The sequence below is a fragment of the Vidua chalybeata genome, chromosome 10 (assembly GCF_026979565.1).
Source record: "Vidua chalybeata isolate OUT-0048 chromosome 10, bVidCha1 merged haplotype, whole genome shotgun sequence".
Lineage (NCBI taxonomy): Eukaryota > Metazoa > Chordata > Aves > Passeriformes > Viduidae > Vidua > Vidua chalybeata.
Window position 1 is genome coordinate 15,479,143 of NC_071539.1, and position 19,403 is coordinate 15,498,545.

At 39.4% G+C, this 19,403-nt stretch overlaps 1 protein-coding gene across 1 annotated transcript in view; it reads left to right on the forward strand.

Moving 5' to 3' along the window:
- DNER (delta/notch like EGF repeat containing) overlaps nucleotides 1–14,854 on the forward strand; it is a 114,145-nt gene extending 99,291 nt beyond the window's left edge. Inside the window, exons 10-13 of the mRNA XM_053952265.1 lie at nucleotides 1,630–1,743; nucleotides 2,795–2,926; nucleotides 8,176–8,422; nucleotides 13,759–14,854. Of these exons, the coding sequence (XP_053808240.1) occupies nucleotides 1,630–1,743; nucleotides 2,795–2,926; nucleotides 8,176–8,422; nucleotides 13,759–13,870 (605 nt within the window). The 3' untranslated portion in view covers nucleotides 13,871–14,854. The remainder of the gene's footprint in view (nucleotides 1–1,629; nucleotides 1,744–2,794; nucleotides 2,927–8,175; nucleotides 8,423–13,758) is intronic.
- The last annotated feature ends 4,549 nt before the right edge of the window (nucleotides 14,855–19,403 follow it).

Here is a 19,403-nt window from a genome sequence, read left to right on the forward strand (position 1 = left end):
AAGTAATTTATAAAATAGATGAGAATAGTGTTTGTTTGGCTATACAAAATCTTTTCTCTCACAGCAGATTTCAGCTGTAAACAAATTAACACATATCAGTGGTCTGTGACAAGTCCTTGTGGGGAAGGCTAAAGTGATACTTTTTTAGTGTATTCTGTGTTGAATCGTGAGAAGACTTTGAATGTAATTTTATGTGCCATTAGGATTATAAATAAATAAATATTCTACACAGAATGACTATGTTTTAGGGAACATTGCTCCAGCATTTTCTCAATAAGCGTATCAACCCTTATCTGTGCTGATAAGGTAACGCTCACTTAACAGCTGCTTGAGGCTAAAAATGTGTTTCACACTGGTGATTGCACTGCTTTTTGACTATAGATACAGAATTCATCATTTTAGAGGCCTGGTGAGGAAATGACCCTCAGCTTTTCTTGACAGCTTAAGCAGCTCTTAACCAAAATGTTCACCATAATGTTCATCTTCTCACCCGGCCTGTTGGTGGAGCTGGAAGCACTGTGTGCACAGCACCTCGTGCTGTAAATGAAAGCACCTGGTCCTGGAAGCAGCTGTTGCTGATCACTGAGCTCCCATCATTGCAGTACTTGAGGAGTTCAGTGGCACCAATGAATAGACCCGAGGTACCCAGCTCGATGTGGGCCATCAGATGCCTCAGTCTTGGCACTACCACCCCAGACCTGCCCATCTGCAGAGCCCCTTGTGCCTCCACACCTCTGGGCTGGCAGATGGACAAGAGCTCTCAGGGCTGGAGCTTGTGCCAGCAGGTACCTGTGGGCTGCTGCCTCTGCTGCTCCTCACTCACAGGATGCTCAAGTAGAGTGCTCTGACTCCTTGCTGCTAACACTGCAAATGTCAGCAAAATTATTTTGCATGTCTGTAGTGAGTGTGTGTGTGTGCATAAATATAAAATTTATATTAAAAAAGAAGTTTTATCTGCACAGTAGACCCCAAGAAAATAACATGTGTAGCAGTGGCATTAGAGTCTCTCTCCCAGTCCCTAGGTGGGAATATGCTGTGTTACATGTTTTATATGCCAGGTGCAGCATGCACTGTCTTCTGCAAGGCAAACCTGCTGGATTCACAAGGCCTACACTGGGCGTGAAAGAGTGAAGGTAGTGGCATGAAGTAGAGCCATCCAGTTATACATTTTTAACTATATATTTGAATAAATTTTTTTTTATTACATTAGTAATAATCTTCATTTCCAGCAACAGGTAATGAGAGGCATTAGAATGCTTATGTATGTTATTAAATAAGTTATTACATAAAATTCTTAGTCAAGAAAATTATTGTTGACATATTACTGAAGAATTTTAGATAACTGATCTGTTTATGCTTCATTATGTGATTTTTCATGGACATCCAATAGTTCTTCTAAGCAGAAATTGCCCTGCTTCTCCTAGCCCACAGCCTGTGGGAAGAGCAGAGAGAGGAGGCACGTGTGTAAAAAGTTTAGCCAGCGTAAACCACGTGGCTTTAGTGTTATGACATCATTAGCCCAGAAGGACAGGTTTGGAGTCTGCACACTCATCCAGGTGAAGTCAAGTACTGATTCCATGCTGCCAGTATCAGTCATGTCAATGGCAATTACTGTTTTTTCCTTTTCAGGAAGGCACTGTGAATTATACAAAGATCCTTGTGTTAACATCAACTGCCAGAATGGTGGCACTTGTGACAGCGAAGGTCTAAATGCTACATGCATTTGTGCACCTGGATATGCAGGCAAGTGATTTGTGCATTTCACAGAACATCTAGTTGTCATTGTTCACTGTGTCTAGAGGAAGACAAATACCAAGTAAGACTGTGTCTCTTCAAGGAAGAAATTAATTTGGGCTTTGCTGTATTCTGAGCAGTCTAGTGAGAATGAAAAACTTTTGATATTACTTACATCTGCTTTGAACTTTGTAGCAAAAAAAGCCTGTTACTAAAGTGACTTCACAAAGCTAACTGCTATTTAGCATGGCTTATGACCTTGCTACTTGAGACTAGACTGCATTTTAAAACTAGTATTTTGAAGATTTCCAGGTAACCCAATATACTAATTGGACACTGCTGAAACTGAAAAATGTTTTAACAGTGACCTTAGTTACTGTGTGCTCAAGAAACAGCTTATTCCATTATCTTAATATGCAATTGCTAAAAGCCCTAAAGTACTTGTTATGAATCAATTTACACTTTCAGAGTACTGGTAAGAAATTCATTTAATCTTTTGGCCTTGTACTTAGACCGATGTGATTGGCATAATCCAAATATCTGATGTCAAGATAATTTACAATTTGATGTTCTGTTGGTCATGTAAGGTAATATCCAATGTGAGAGTAATAGGTAAACCCATTCACAGCTGGTTTATAGATCAAATTGTGCTTTTTGTTGTCTTCTAATTAAAGGACATTCTTTGGAAAATAATTAGCTTTCCATTGTACCGTGTCAGTTTCTCAGGCACCGATTATCTACGTTAATGTCTAGTATATCAGAATATCCATGATTATCTGTTATACCACATTTTCTTGGGATGGAAATTACGTTTAGAGAAATGAGACGGAGTCTGTGTGAGGTTAGTCAAGTCCCTTAGTCCTCAGGCTTTATTTTCACCTGGTTGAAGAAGGATAATACTTCCTTCTTGGAATACTTTTGATGTTCTGAGAATAAAATGTATTGCACTATAATGTGTTTTGCAGCAAGAGGGAAGTTAAATGACTGAGGATGTACTTGCTACATCAGGCACTTGCCATACATAATCTTGTTTTTGTTTTGGTTTTTTTTCCTATGTAAGGTGAAGAATGTGAAATTGATTTAAATGACTGTGACAGCAACCCATGTCACCATGCTGGAACTTGCATAGATCAGCCTGGTGGTTACACCTGCCATTGTCCTCATGGATGGGTTGGTGCAAACTGTGAAATACGTAAGTTTTGTAGTTCTCTAAACATTTCTAAAAGTTGTAAGTTATATTAAAGGAATTTTTTCTTTATCTCTAAATACCTATCTGCACAAATACTCTGAGTCATATGCAAATGAACAAAATCATGGTAAATTAATTTTATTTTTGGCCACAGTGTTTCAGAAGTGGTCGTGAAAGTTAAAAACTTCTGTTTCTGGGCACTCTACTTTGTGATGTGTCAGACTAGATCGTCAGGGATGTGGTCTCAGAGCTGGGCACATAGTTTGCATTTTAATTGTGCTCATGCTTCACAGCCTTCCTGCACACTTTGGGTCAAGTGTGTTCCATAGCAGTATAAGCGCGGTCCTAAGAGGCTTGTATTGACTTCTGAGCACCTGCAGCTCTAGTGATGTTTCAGCAAAACAACTTGGAACTTGCTTACCTAAGGAAACTGGTTCTGTGTAATTGTGCTGCAATTTGTGTCTGCAGGCATTTAACAACTTTTTCAGGAATAACTTTTCCAATCTTAGACTAATTTCCACCAAATTTGTTACAGAGAAGAAGGGCTCCAAGACCAAATATTTCCAAAGCATTAAGTAAGACTTAAGAGTGGTTCCACTGGGAGGAACAGCTTCAGTGTGATCTTGTTTCTCATTTTAGAGAGAAGCTTCACTGTAAGGGCTTCCTTATGAAACAGTGGAGAGTCCAGGAGAGGCAGAAAGTATGAAGCCCAACTGTGGCAGAGTTAAAATGGAAATGAGGCTTCATTAGTTCTACTGCTCACATACCTGCTTTGTATTTCCCTGATGTTTTGTTCTTGAGCTAGAGATGTTGTCTTTGCTAGAGAATTCAGCTGTGTATTTAACTGCTTGAATGCTCGGGTACTGTGGTCACAGATCCCTTGGAGTCATTATACAGATACACACACAGGTTTGTTAGCACAGTTAAGATTGCAGAGATAGGTGATAGATTAATGAAACAAAAACAAAGGATGGATTAACAAATGTTTTCTGTATCTCATTTACACAAGAAACATGTGAACCTTCTATTTTTTACTCTCTTTTACTAAAACTTTACTTAAACATATCAACTGCTTTTTTTCAAATTGATTCTACTCTTGATGTTTTTGATGTTAGTCCTTACTTTAATCCAGTACATCTGGTTTCAGAGCTTTCTGGTGTAAGCAAACACTGCAGAAGACCATTACCAGCTAGCTCAGAGATGGTGACAGCCCTGCCTTTTTTGTTATCTCTTTGAATGGCTCACACACTTTCCTGGGTGGTTCAGAGCCAGCAGACATTGGGAGCACAACACTGTGTGCTGTCTGTGTGCCGTATTGCTTATGCTAAAATATGCTCAGACGAACTTTCCTGACAAGGCTGATGTTGGTGACACCTGAAACATGCATGTCCGAGTTGATCAGCAAGGCAGTATAATTCTGCCTGCCTTCACTAATAAGTAGTTGGCTGACAGACAGATGGGTTTATTTCTTGGAGAAAGCAACAATCATCCTGGCAATGCATTTCCTGGAGTCCCTTGATGAAGTAACAATTATATTTCTGTTATGTTATGGAATGACAAAGGGATACAAAGGCTTGCATGCTTTCTGAGCTGCAGATGTGCTACAGGAATTCAGTGGTGCATGTTCTGGAGTGCTCTGGCTGTCATGCTGTAGTCACTCAGAGTTTGGCTGTTTGCACCACAGATACACAGTGAAGTGCATGTAAACATATGGGAAAAGGAGAGAAGCAGAAGAGAGGGTGGAAGGAGCCTCTCCTACTGTCCAGCTACTCACTTGTTTCTTCTTTCCCCTATTAGAGGGGATGCAAGTTCTTTTATCTTGACTGCTATGACAGAAAGCAGGAAATTACTTGAATGTTAACTGGCATTAGTAACACTGCAAGGCTGACTCTCCACCAGAAATATTCAACCTTGCCTTGATCATGGCAATTGTTTTCAACTGAAGAGGTTGAAATTACTGAGTTTTTTACCCAACACATAGCTAATAGAATGCATGCATAAAATAATAACAATAATAGAGGAGATATAAAAATACAGTGTAAAAAATTCTGGTTTGGACTGGTTGTGAATGAAAACAGGAAAAAAATCTTCTTACAGCCACAAAAAATACATTTTAAAGAACAAATATGTTTAAAATTTGAGAGTTACCAGTCATTTTTTTTCAGTAAGCTTAATTTCTGCAAATATCTGATGTTCCCTTGCTATGTAAGTCACTTTGCTGCAGCATCAAAGAGTGTGTGTTGTTATGGGACACCATAAGAAATAAGGCTACCCCAAAACAGATAACCATGGACATGCAGTCTCTCTAACCAGTGCAGTGCCTTATGTGCTAAGCTGGGGAAGCTTTCCTAAAGAACTTGGATTTTAACATGTATGTAAAGGATTATGCAAACAAAGAGGGATTGAGTTTTGAAGAAATCACTTTTAAGAAAGAATTTAGAAGTATTTTGATCTGCAGATTTTTCTTCTACAGGTCCATTTAGCCATGTGAAGATCTTTGTACTCACTATCTTTCCCTGAGCTTTGAATTAATAAGCTGATGGGAACTTAATTCTAATCATATCTAGATAGTCCATATCCAGCTCTTTTATAAACAGGTGCAGCACTTCTGAACTCACTGGAGTTGAGACAATGGTGCAGTGGATCTCTTTGAGCTCTAAAGTTTCAGTCTATTAGTAAAGGTGCTTCTGTTCATCTTTCCAGTTCTCTTTGCCATATTTATTATATTCTTTCAGCAGTTTGTACATAATGGTAATAAAGTGATGGAAATTTAATTTAAATACTGAATACTGACTTTGTATTGGACCATCCCTCTGAATGCTAGAAAAAGACACAAAGCCAGGCTTATCAAGAAACTGGTTTTTGGGTGACATTTGACTAAATAGATCACATTTTATCCTTGGTGTTTTTCTGTTACTGGCCATGAAGGAGGCTATTGGTACTTAATCTTTTTTGTAGAACCACCCTATTTATAGTTCCCCACTTTTCACCAGCTGGTTTAGCTGCTTGAAGTGACTACCTTAACAGGATTTCAGGGTTATCTCTTGTCAGACTGTTCTTTTTAATTTCCAAGTGCTGTATATATAACAGACTAGACAAGATGTATGTTTCCTGGATGAATTGTGATATTTTTTAATATCATCTTATGATCCTTACCAGTATTATTAATTCCAATGAAATAGGACTAAATTTGTCTTAATTATAAAGAGGATATTCTTCCTTTCAAAATGAAATGCATTTGCCTAAAAAGTTAATGGAGCATTCACTGTAAAAATGCTTACAAATTTCTCATATGAATCCTCTAATGCCTGATGGCTATTTGTTAATATCATTACCTTTGCCACTTTTGTAATTATTAATAGTAGTTACTGAGGTATGCCAAACCATGTGGTTACTTGAAAACTAAAATTATGAAGAATTTCTAGTACAGACTGTGGTGTGCATTGAAGTCTTATTCTTAATTAATTTTATAAACTTTAATATAACAACTGAAAATACTGTGATTTCAAGCTGTCATATGCTATTTCTAATCTCTGGAATATAAGATGTTAATCTTTATATTTTGATACGGTGAGGAAAAAGGGAAAAAAAATTTCTCATCTTTTCATCCAGAGATGGAAGACATGGAATCTAAATCAGAAGTGTCTTGCCATATATCCGCACACATTAGATCTGAATTCAGCCTAGTCTGACAGCCTGACAGAAACCACTGCATGTGACAAATGTGCTGCAGAACAGAAATAGAAGCCCATCCCAAACTTCACAGAGCACAGCTGTATTCTCCCACTCATATCCTGACTGGGCAAACTGCAGTAACAGTGCCTTAGAAACATTAAATCACTGAATGATTCAGGCTGATCAAAACTTTACTGACCTCTGAAGAAGATAAGAGAAACAAACAACCAGTCCTTAAACTCAGCTCACATTTGTGTACAAAGTCTGAGTACCCCCTGATGCTGGGAGGTGCTCCAGGACAACTTTCACTCTTGTGACAAAGAGCAGACATTTCTCCAAACTCTGCCCAGCTGAATCCCACATGTTACAGCTTTGGGCTTTCTCACCACCTGCCCTTAAAATGGATTTGTTGTTTTTCCTGTCCTTGTAAAATGCCTGCATTTCTACCGTAGATCGAGATTTTATTCTCTGCTGCTAAACTGGAGATTTCAACTCAGGTGCCTGAATTATCTGCCATCATCAGCATCCTTGAGAGGTGGCTTCTGAGAATATCTTAACCTCCCAAAGCATATGCTTGGAAGCCCTGTTCCCAGATTGTTTATGCTTGAGTAAAGGGAGATTCTAAATCAGTGCAAAGCAGAAGTACATTTGAAAAAGGAACAGGCACCTACTAGAAATAACTTTTGCAGAGTGCTACATTTCTGTAGTCAGGATGATTCAATTCTGTTCCTGTTTTGAAATAATATGAGACCATAGGCTGCCAGAAATGAACCCTATACTTTCTAGAGGGAAGTACTGGTTAATTAGTAATATTCTGACCCATGGTGGAGAGAAACAGATCTGAGGACACAGGCAATTGATAGAAAATCTGTTTGGCATAGATACAGTTTGGGGATCAAGAATATTTATGTCGACGATCTGGAATACATAAATACAAGAAGCCTGTTCCAGATTGGCTTTACTTTAAGGTCTGCTTTGAGAATCTCAGTGAAATTAAGCTTGGGAAAAGACTCCAATGGGCTCCCTACTGTAGGACCTTATGAGGTGTCCTTTTTGTCCTTGAAATGCTGAAGTCTCTGCAGTTTGATGGAGATAGGCATAAGAAAGTTTGTGTTTCAAATTACAAACCAAGTGTGTTTAGTACATCTTAAATAACACATTTTAGTGGAAGCCTTCACTATTGGAACGAACTGTACAAGAGAACTGGTTGTTTCCTAGAAGCTTTTGCATAAAACCTGCCTGCTTTTAGAGAGCCTGTAATATAAAGTAATATAATGCAAGAATAACTTGATTTTCTGTTACTTGGTTTACACAGGAGATCAGACTAGATAGGTGCTCCTATATGACCTTAAAAGTCAACAGAAAAAAGTGGGTGAAGGTTCAACATATTGCTATTGAAATTTGTAGCATGTTAGGCCTGGTGTTGTATTGTTAACAGAGCCTGGGAAAGTTCAAATTACCTATCTCCATAGTTTCAAAAGTCAGAACTATTGAAAATTAATATCGTAAAGCAGTTCTATTCAGCAGGACAGATACAAATTATTAATTAATGATAAACTTTTATTTCTTATTGGCAGATCTGCAGTGGAAGTCTGGGCATATGGCAGAGAGTCTGACAAATATGCCTCGTCACTCCCTCTACATCATCATCGGGGCACTGTGCGTGGCCTTTGTCCTGATGCTGATCATCCTGATCGTGGGGATCTGCCGCATCAGCCGCATCGAGTACCAGGGCTCTTCCAGGCCAGCCTACGAAGAGTTTTACAACTGCAGGAGCATTGACAGTGAATTCAGTAGTGCAATCGCTTCTATCCGACATGCCAGGTTTGTGCTGGGGATGCTGATGTCCTAGGAACCTGTTCTGATGTGTCATTTCAGTTCATGCACAGTGCACCCAAGTGATGTTGGCAGAGCCAGTGGGCTGCTCTGCTGAAAAAACACCAGCACTGCTCCCTGTTCCCACCTGAGGTGTGACAATACAGAAAAATTCCTTGAAAACAGTGGAGTTATTCTGACTTTGTTTGGTGTATCTGGTGAAGTGGGACAGATGCAAAATTCATAGCCTGTCAGATCTTCTGTGTAAAGACTCTTTAACTGCTACACACACGTAATATGGTCAGATAGAAAAGGCACATTGATTTTTGTGACTAATTTACCCAATTATTCAGTGAGAATCTCTTCACATCACTCATTTTTGTGCTCCTATTTGCCTTTCTTACTTGCTTTCCTAGAGACAGTAATTTTTTTACTTTGAAATTTAATGGAGCACTTGCAAGGCAGGGCATTGAGTGTCAGAATAATCCAAAAGTAGAAGTGGAAGGGATTTGACAGTTCAAGTGTAAGCCATGGCACTAATATGGCATTAAATATACCTAGCTCCCTGCCAACTATTGTGTTTAAAAACTTCCAAAGGAGTTGAGTAGATTTAGAAAGGGCTTTCCTAAAATCTAACTTGGATTTTCTTTGCTGTTAACCTGGCTGCTTCTTTCTTACTGCTCTTCAGGCTGTCAAGAAGGATAATGTACTGCTGTTCATATCACTTGTATATCAGATGCTGAGCCCTCCCCCTTTCCCTTGTATGATAAAAACAAATAAAACAAAGCAACTTTTTTCTTTCCTACGTTTAACTAACCCATTCTTCCAGTATCCCCTCCCAGATCATGTCAGCTTTCTTATTGCCTTCCTGGGACACACTCCAGATTGTATTTATCTTCTTTTTCTTTTTTTGAAGGCGGGTCCTGAAAGCTGGAAGTAGTTCTCTGTCTGAAGATTTATGTGCACCAAATAAACTGAGTAATCACCTCTTGCATCTTATTTATGGCATTCCTGTTCATACACCTGAGAAAGAAACTTGCTTGATTTTTTCTTTTTTCTTTTTTTTTTTTTCCTTTCTAGTGACAAATGACATACTTTTGTGACCTGTTAGACCTTTTCCTCTTCCCAAGATCCTCTGTGCCATTTTGCTTCCTAGCCAGTATTTCTGTCTTCCTAGCCAGGTTTCTTCTGTATTTGACATCTCTCTTAATAGGCTGGAACTTTCATTTTTGGTGTTTCTTTTTTCCAATTTCTTCAATTTGTCAAGATAATTTCAAATTCCAACAGAGTATTCATGTGTGTTACCATTAAAATGCTCTTAAAACAACCGAAGGAGACATGTTCCTGTGCCCTAACATGGAGAAATGTGTGCATATTGGTTGGTGATTGCTGGTAATTAACTTTCTGAATGCTCCACTTCTGTTTCAGTGAAGATGAAATAGGTTAAATTGTACCACTGCTGAAGTCATCAAAATTATCTGAAGTGGGTGAGGCGTTCCCCCAGGCTCAATTAATTACATCACAGCTTTGAGTAGTAGCTCTTCAAAGTGTTCCAACTTCAAAAAAGTTCTTAAACTGGGATAGATAATGATGATTTTTCAAATCCATATTATGTAGTTAGAAATTACATTATTGTCCACTGAGGGTTTCCCTATCTTGGAAAAGGTGTTTCTACTTAATGTAAATGAAATGTTTTAACTCCAAGTAATTTTCAGTGCCTCCAAGAATGTGATGTCTTGTAAAAATCCAAGATAGAGCTGCCAAGTTAGGTAATTAATGGAGGTTCAATGTGGATATTATTGTGTATGTTTTGGGTTCAGAAAGATATAAGACACTTTTTTTGTCATTTCAATCCAGGAATAGGAGCAAAACTTTTATAGTTATTTTTGCATAAATTCTTAAATCGACATATATAAAGGTCTGAATTTTCAGAATCGCTGAATCTGATAAATCTACTTTTAAATAACAGAAACTTCAGCATTTTCTGAAAATAATTCCCTTTCAAAGTTAGATACCGAAACTTGCCAGTAATTTTGGAAAATGGAGGCCAAAGGAAAAGTTAGTAGATTATTTTCTTTAAAGGGAAGATTTCTGGTAAAGTCAGCAGGTGTCTGGGGGTGTGGATGCCTGTTGCATATTCAACAAATTATTTTAAAATTACTTGTTCATGTTTCTCAGCATTTTTTTCCCTGGATAATTTTTTAAATAATTTGATCTTTACTAATCAAGGTATTTGCTATAAGACAAAACCAATGTGCTCGAGGATCATTACTAATAAATGTCTACTTCTAGGGAATGTTCCTAAGATAAGCAGATCAGAACTAGGTAGTTCTCTAAGCAGATAAAGCACAGTTGTCTTTAGCATCCATTACGCAGACAGTAAAGAAATATTCCTTTTATGTTAAAATTTATACATTTTAAAGCTGGAGGGGAGCAGTGTAATGAAATAGTTGGCTAATAGGCCGCTGGCTATGGCAGCCATAAGATGTCATCAAAATAGAACCAAGATCTGTTATTGAAACAGAAGTGTTCACTTTAGAAAAGCATTCACACTGAGTTCATGAATTATCTGATGACAGCAGATTATGCTGCAGTTAGTTCTGTGTGTGTCCAGATATCAATAGCCTTCATGCACCACTTACAGTGTAGTTTATTTAATTTTATTTTCACGTGGTGATCTGTCCTCTCTGTGTCAGTTGAAGAGTCTGGTTCATCAGACTCTGATTAAGTTCTCTTGTCACAGCAGGGTCAGCTTCTCTCCACTGCATGTTCTCCCCATTCCTGTGGAGTTGCCTGTGTCAAACTGTGGTGTCCTAAGCTTTCTGAATTGGATGAGCATCTGCACACACTCATTTCTTACCATTTCCTGGCATGGGTCTCTGTCAGCTGCCTTTTTGTAGAAGTGTGATCATGTGCACATATTCTCTGGTCTCCACATCACCTACCAATTGCTTAATATACATCCTCTGTCAAGGTTAATTTTCTGGGAACTCTAGGGTTTAGCTCAATTTTTCTAAGCAAGGCACAATGCCACTTGCACACCTGACCATTTCTCTGAATAATGCAGAGGAAATAAATTTTCTCATTCTCCTCCTGTGGAATCCAAAAGAATCCCTTCCTCCTCTCAATATACTTTATCTCCTTTTTAACTTCTGGTCTTTCTTTTTTACTTCTCTTGTTTAAATTTTATTTGTGGACTCTGTTTGCCAGTTGCTGGTTTGGAGCAGAGTAGCAACATGTGGTTGGTTTCTTAATTCTGTTGCTGAGTAAACTCTAAACTCCTGCCTGTCCCACAGAAGTCGGAAGATACCATTTCCTCAGGATTCAGCTGTCTGTCCAATGTTCTCAAAAATCTATTTGAGTGGAGTTGTTGAGGTTAATAACTCTCTATAGTTAGCCATCTCTTGAAATGTTGTTCTAAGGAAGTGGAGGAGCAGGACCTTTCCAAAGGTGAAGATAATTTGCAGTGTCTGTCCCAGTCACACACGGAGCTGCCTTTGCCAAGAATTGCTACAATGAATGTGATGTGTGCTGTCCTCAGAATTACCACGGAACCCTCAGTTTCTCTCAAGCTACACAGGTCTCTCTTGTTCAATGCTTCACTGCAAAATATATTTTCTGATTGTTATTTCAGGTGCTTTACTTTGTGATTATCTTTGTGATGTGTAATATTGTTATACACTGGTAAGCATGTCTGATGTAGACATTGGAACATCACCATCATCACCCGTGAATGGACATGCCAAAGCTAAATGTTGACCCTGAAGAACTTTCTCAGTGCTACTGCTACACTGTTAACCAACCCAAGCACATAATTGTTCACAGTATGGCATTGAAGCTACACACAGTATACATTGAAGCTAATGTTAAAATTATTATCCATCGTGTCCCTCCAGTCTTTTTCCACACTCAGTACTTCCCAGGATCGAGATTTCCCCACACAGTGTATATATTATATATACTCTTTGTTACATTAATAATCTTGTGTTTGGTTGCCCTGGAAGAAATCTTTATTCGCTTGTTTGTATGTGCTTTTGTTGTAAGCAGGCAGTTAATTGATCCAGCACACTCTGTAGCAAGAACCTGCATCTTTTCACCATTGATTAGTGCTCGAGTCATTGCCTCTTGCAGATTGTATTGATAATTGCTTTGTGTGTTCCTTTATGCCATTAATTAGATAGCATAGCCCTGCTGTGCAGTCCTAGCAGATACACACCCATTGAACAGAGTTCCCATTTAACACTTCTTTCTTTAACACAAACCTCTGAGGTTGGTGATAACTCTGTTTGTTTGCTGCTTTGGGCAGGGGCTGACTTCTGAACCACCTGATCAAAGCAATGTGGTTGAGCAGCTCCGTGGCTCAACCAGACCATAAACAACTTGCACATGTGCTGTGCTCTTTTCTCAGCCTTTTCTAATTAGAGGTACATGTCAACCCTGACCTAAACGAGAAAACAGATTTTGTCCTGCTTCTTGGTGTGCAACAAGCCGTGTGCTCTCTAGTGTAAGAAAGGGCAGGTAGACTTTCACTGAAATCTCTGGAGAATGCTCACCATAATTTCTATCTCTGCAAAGCTCTATTTCCTTTAAACCTTGAGGGTGATGGTGAAAATGGGTGATTCAGAATTGAGTGCTGCCTCTGATTTAGTAAGATGACATGACTTGATTCCTTCATTCAGTTCTTGAAATTTTATCTCATTTGTAGAAAATCGCTTTTATCCATCATGATGGGGATGAGCAAATGTGACCTGTCTGTATTTATTAAAACAACCTATAGAAAAAGGCAGACATTCATACATGGGAATGAATCTACTGTAGCCTTATGGACAGCTGAAGTACTTTGAAAAATGAAATTTTCACCATATATATCATAATGCTTTCAGCCATTTCAGTTTCGTCTGCAATTCTGAATTACTGAAAACAGGCAAGATTGAAATTGGAAATCATAAACCTGCATAAAGGTCTTGGAAGAAAATCAAGTTAATTTTGGTTTGGGCTAAATATTATTCCTCAAAATCTGAATTTTCCGGATTTTACTTTCCAATGTGCACAATGTAAATTAATATATGCTTAATATAGCTCATAAGTGCATAAAAATCCTTAGTGTGGATGACTAAATAAATAATTCTGGTTTTGTGTTTTCTGTACTGTTTTCTCTGCATTAGGTCAATAAGAAAAAAAATACTTGACCATTTTTGCATCATTTTCCTGTGATTTCTTTTGTTATATAGAGTTTACCTAAGCTGTCTGACTTTGTTTCTGATCACAGGCCATAACTCACTGTGTTGTTGCTTTGAACTCATTCATGTTTCTGTTTGTCACCAAAAGTTTTCTTTTATTTCCAGGTTTGGCAAGAAATCCCGACCTGCAATGTATGATGCAACCCCTATTGCTTATGAAGATTACAGCCCAGATGACAAACCTTTGGTTACACTGATTAAGACAAAAGATTTGTAATCTAGTGTATCTTTTTTGGATTATTTTTCAAAAGGATGGGCTACTAACCTAATTTAAATATTTTTAAGAAGAAAGCATAAGTAATTTAAACCATTAGATGCTTCAGAATTTTCTGTAGAATATTTAAGAACCAATTTTCTGCAGCTTTTAGTTTGGAAAAATATTTTAAAACAGAATTTGTGAACTTCATGATTTACATTTTAATGTACCTTGAGCTCTATAAATTATAAGCTTATGATAGTGTGTGCTTTTTTCTTGGTAGACACTATTACTAAACCCAAATGAGTTTCTTGTGGTTGTTACAGAACAGAAAACAATAATTAATGAGGAGTTCTTTATGAAATGTCAGTGCCAGCTTTCTCAGTAGAGGTAGGAAAAATGTGAAGCATAATATGATATATAATATATCCATTAATTAAAAAAGTCTAAAAATGTTTGTGTTGTGAAAAAGAAACTAGTAAAAATTATTATTCCTAATCTGAATGAATTAGCTTTTGCCTTATTCCATGCATGGATAGATAACCTATTCCTCCATTATTTCCTGAAAGTTGCTAAAACATACTCTTGAGTTGATGTTTGACATTTTTGTAATAGTTATTCAGGCTAGGCCTTGTATAATAATTAAAGTGCCTCTTGAGGCAAAGTTAAGGGCATGATCCTTTAAACATTGAAATCAATGAGAGAACTTCCATTGACTTCACTGGATATGGGATTGGATCCTACAATTGGACTGAATCTATATTTTTCTTTAAAGGTTAAAGTTTTTTTATATTGTGAGTAAACTAAGCATATGGTTTGAATTGTTTGTTTCCTAAAGGTTGTTGATGTACAGTATTGTTTCATGAAATATTGTGTATTTCTCATAGTGCTTCTTATTTAGGATCAGTATGGGGTTTTTGTGGCTGTATTTGATCGCTTATGGGCGTCTTAAATTCTTGCTTATTTCAGAAAATACTGAATAAAAGTTAACCAGTGAAGATTGCAGCTGTTTCTTTGTTTTTCTTCATTTCAAACTGAAGCATTGTCTATAAATTTGAAAGGACATGAGCATATGATGCACTATAAATAATGCTAAAAGATGATATTCCAGCTGTTAATCTGAAAAGGGAAAAATGGTTTGTATTATCAAGGTAATCTCTCAAAAGTGAGATAAATGCAGCTCCAGAATAAAGGCACAGTCCTGAATGGTAGATGTGCAGGTTAGTAACACCATTCTGTGTCTGAATTACAGAAATGCCAAATGCTCCTCAGAAATCCAGAGTACCATTCCTGACATCCTGTATCTGCTACCATGAGCTTTCAACAATGGTGGTCTGAGACAGTAATTATTAAAAAGAGGACTGAGGAGCTCAGATCCAAGTTTAAACTAGATTAATTCTTCAGGCATGGTTTTTTATGACAGAAGTTGTAAATTTGCATCTGGTGGTTGTCAGATGATTTTTTTTCATTGGTACAGTTTTCTGCTGTACCACTATATTGAAACTTTTGTTTACTGTGACTTCTAGGAGTGTTTTGAGAACCCTTAAGAAAGAAAAATCAAGAGCAAGCTATACCCTGTACCATTTTTGGTAACTTGAGCAGAAAAGGGGCACTGTTGTAATTGATTTGTTAATCAAAGGAAGGGAAATAATCATTCTTTAGAATTTTTGGCCTTTTTTAGTCAGTAAAATATTGGCTTGCAAATCTATATAAAGTAGGGAAACAAGCAACTCTGTTGTTCTAGGGAACATACATATTCATGGTCCATATTTTACAAGAGAGATGTTGCAATGAGCACCAGCCTTTCTGCATACAAATCACACCTTGGCAGCGATTCTTGACCAACCTATATTTCTCTCAATTGACTGACCTGAAGGATAAGTAATTTGTGAGGAGCTATTTTCCTGTCAGCTTGAAGCCTCTAGCTTCTGTAAATCATCCTGTGCATCCTGTGAATTGTGTTCTGAAAATTACTTTGTCTCCTTCCAATTTATTTTATTGAACTCTGATGGCATGTTAGGCTTGCACTTGTGAGATATTTGTGAGGCACTGCACTGCCTGCCAGATGGAGCTGCCCTAAGACCTGGAGGGAACAGACCCATCTTGTGTCTGTATCCCAACTCTGAATCTGCAAGAACAAGTTGGTTACTGTCTTTGTACACCAGTGTCCTGAGAATATACATGAATGTGGGCAAGGGACGCTGGTTATTTCATATCCTTTTCCCCAGCCAGATGAGGTTTGCTCTGTACAGGGAGCAAATACAGATGTATACCAAATACCACTTGTTAATATACGACACTTTTTTCTTTTTTTCCCCTTTTTTTTTTTCCTTTTTTTTTTTTTTCCCTGTAAATAATCCAGTTGCAGAAAGGGCTGACTGGATGTTGTCTTCCCCTAGCAATGGGTTAACAGCCTCCAGCTCCTCCTGGACCAGACAGAGACAAGTCTCTGGGCTTGTTATTAACCTCTAGTACTTGTGTGTAGGCACACAGTTTGTGGTAATTGGGAGTGGGGCTGTGGGAGCCTCATCCCCAGTGGGCACAGCTGTGAGAAGCAGTGAGCAGCACTGACAGCAATGAGCCAGGGAGTGCCCAGGGGCACTGAGCAACCACCAAAGGGAGCAGAGGGCACACAGTGCCATGCTTGAACATGAGGGGATAAAAGGCTGGGCTAAAGAACAAGGCAGATGCCTGCATTGCAGCCTTCTGAAATGTTGGGATATTACTCTGTAGGGGCAGATGCCTGAAGCCTTCTGAGGTGGCATAGTGTTACTCTGTATGGGTTGAAGCTTTCAGAAATTGTGCATTGATATTTTGTATCGTGCCCGTCTCAACTGTGACATGCTCTTCCATCTGGAAACAGGAAAACATCCTTGAGGTTTTTTTTTTTTCCCCCAGAAGCATGCACATGTCTTCTTACTTGTTTCTTGGGATGTTGTGAAACTTGTCTTTACAGCTCAGAGTTGTCATACATGTGCTAACAGGAAAGTGTCATCATTTACATGGGTTCTGGATAGAGCCAGTCGAAAATGATGAAGATAGTGACCCTCTCCATGTGGTTGGGCTAATTGCAGTATGGCATAGATAGAAGGCCTGAGGGAACAGTTGAGGACAACAGCTAGAAAACACATGTTGGCTAAAACCATAAAAATTATCCCCTTTAAAACCTGCAGGTGTAAACCTCACTTTAGCTGAGAAAAATTAGACCATTGCCAGAGATTCTTCCTCTCTTTGCATCTTGTCGCTGGGAGGTGCTTTGGGAATCTGCATTTCTCCTGTGTGGGCTCCAGAGGTGACACCCTGCCAAACGCTCAGATGAGAAGCCACGTCAGAGGTGGTGTTCGGTAACAGATCTTGCACTTGGAAGAAGCTGGCTCTCAATCCTTCCTAACTCCAACACACTTCATCTTCCAAAGACACGACGAGAAATGAAGTTGTTGAGAGGTGTAGGTAGCTTGACCAGGAGATGGGGTCTCCACACCAGCCAGGCCTGCTGTGTCCCCAGCACGCACTCACTGCAGGGGCTGTGCCATGGGGAGCTCTCTGGGGTGAGGGGCCTGGCCTTTCTGCAGCTGAGTGCAGACCATCCCTCCCCCTTGGGGTCCCTGCTGCATCCCTGTGCCAGGCAGGATCAGCAGTGGCAGCAGCGGCTCTGCCTGAGCCGCAATGGGACACTGCCAGCCCCATCCCTCACGTGGGCAAGCAGGCAGAGGATGAAAGGCTTGGAGAAGCAGTCCTGACTCAGCTGAGCCTGCAGGAACTTTATTTTCAGCTCTCTAACCCTGCCCCTGTTAGTATATTAAACAATGGGCTCAGAGGGACATTCATGGCTGGGGATGGGATGTGGGGAAGGCACATAAGAGGTGAGAGGTTGCAAGGAGACCTGAGGCTCCCCCTGCCCTGAATAGCCCTGTGCATTGTCAGGGCTGGGTAATACCCTGTTCCAAACCCATCAACCTGATTTTGCTGCTCTCCCTCCACTGCAGCTGTGGCCAAATGCTACAGCGGTGAGGGGAATGAGAGCTGAAAAGAATCTTCAGCTCAGTAAGTGCATGCTCAAACAGTGAAAGTCTCTATGTGGTTAATCCCTTTGAAAACAATGGAATTTAAAAAAAAAAATATGTGTGTGATGTTTTGGGGGAAAGTGGCTTGGTGTCCCTGGGCATCTAAAAATATAAAAGATCTGACCATAGGAGTAAACACTGCTCGTTTCAGTGAAGTCTTGTGTTGTGACACTTCTGTCACAGAACTGATGTTTTCATCTTGTCTCAGCCTCATTTCTGGAAACAGCATAGCTTTTCTCCAGCAGGGCTTTGCTGAGAAATGCTTGAGCAGTTATGACATTCCTGAAGATGTGTAGTTTCTTCTTTGATAGCAATAGACACCTGATGAGGAATAAACTCAACACCTCTGAAAATTATTCTGTGTGTATGGCTGAGAGGAATTGAAGAGCCATTCCTCACTTGTGTTGCCAGAAGGAACTTATTTTCCCCTTCATGTGGCTAAATCCTATGTCCAAAATTTCTCTGAGATTCCCTTCTCATGTTGCAACCACCCAGCTTCTGCAGAGCAGACAGGCACATTGCATCAGACAGATGCAAATCCAGCCCATCCTCCCTTTGGGTGCCTCCAGCCTGGTTTTTGTGGGAGGTATTTGCTGTGTTACTAGCTTTGGGAAGCCTTTTTTTTTTCACTGCTGCCATGTTTTTGTTTTTGAGGTTCATGTGCTGCTCAGGGCAGCTGGGCTGAAATTGCTGTTTGTATGGTACTCTGCTCTTGTATTCCTGACCTCACAGGGGGTGCAGAAGTACAGTCTTCCCATGGATCATGGAGGGCAGCTGAAAGCCAGATTAATTCAGGGAAAAGTTTAGCCTCTCATGCTGTGCTCTGCTATGAATAGTTAAAATAATGAGTGTATTATCAAGAGCTAATGAGTTCAGACATGTTCCCAAAATAAAAAATGGGAGTCAGGGCAGTCCAGTGTGTGCTTAAACCTTCTCTTCAAACCTGCTGCGAGAGATGTGCACTGGCTTACAGCTTTGAGGCACCCTTTATTTTAAAACAAAATATGAACAAAACGCTTGTTTAAAATTTGTTTTCTCTCTCAGCATCTTTTACCCTTAGGAAATGCTCTGCATGAGCAGGGAAGCAGTTAGAGAAGAGCACAGCACAGAGCTGGTGCCAAATGAGAGACATGGAGCTGATCTGCTCTGTCTTCTCCCTGCAAGTTTGTCTTCTGTCCCTTGAGACTTTGGCTGAGCATCTGCCAAAAGGCTGTAGTTGTGTGGGGTCAGGAGGGGTGGCATAAGGCAGATTTAGATACTTTTATGTCCATCTTAAACATCTCATCAGGGAAATGAGAGCAGGCAGAGTCTGGCGTCTGAGCAATCAGATGCTGCTGCTACCTGAGAATGCTGGAGATTGGTGCCAAGACAGGCAGAGTGTCATGTGCTGGTCACTGGAGAGGTGACCCTCAGAAATCATTGTTGCACTTCTTAACTCCCTGCTGTTTTCACTAGAGCTGATCCCTCCAGTGCAACTTCTGTGCTGCAGA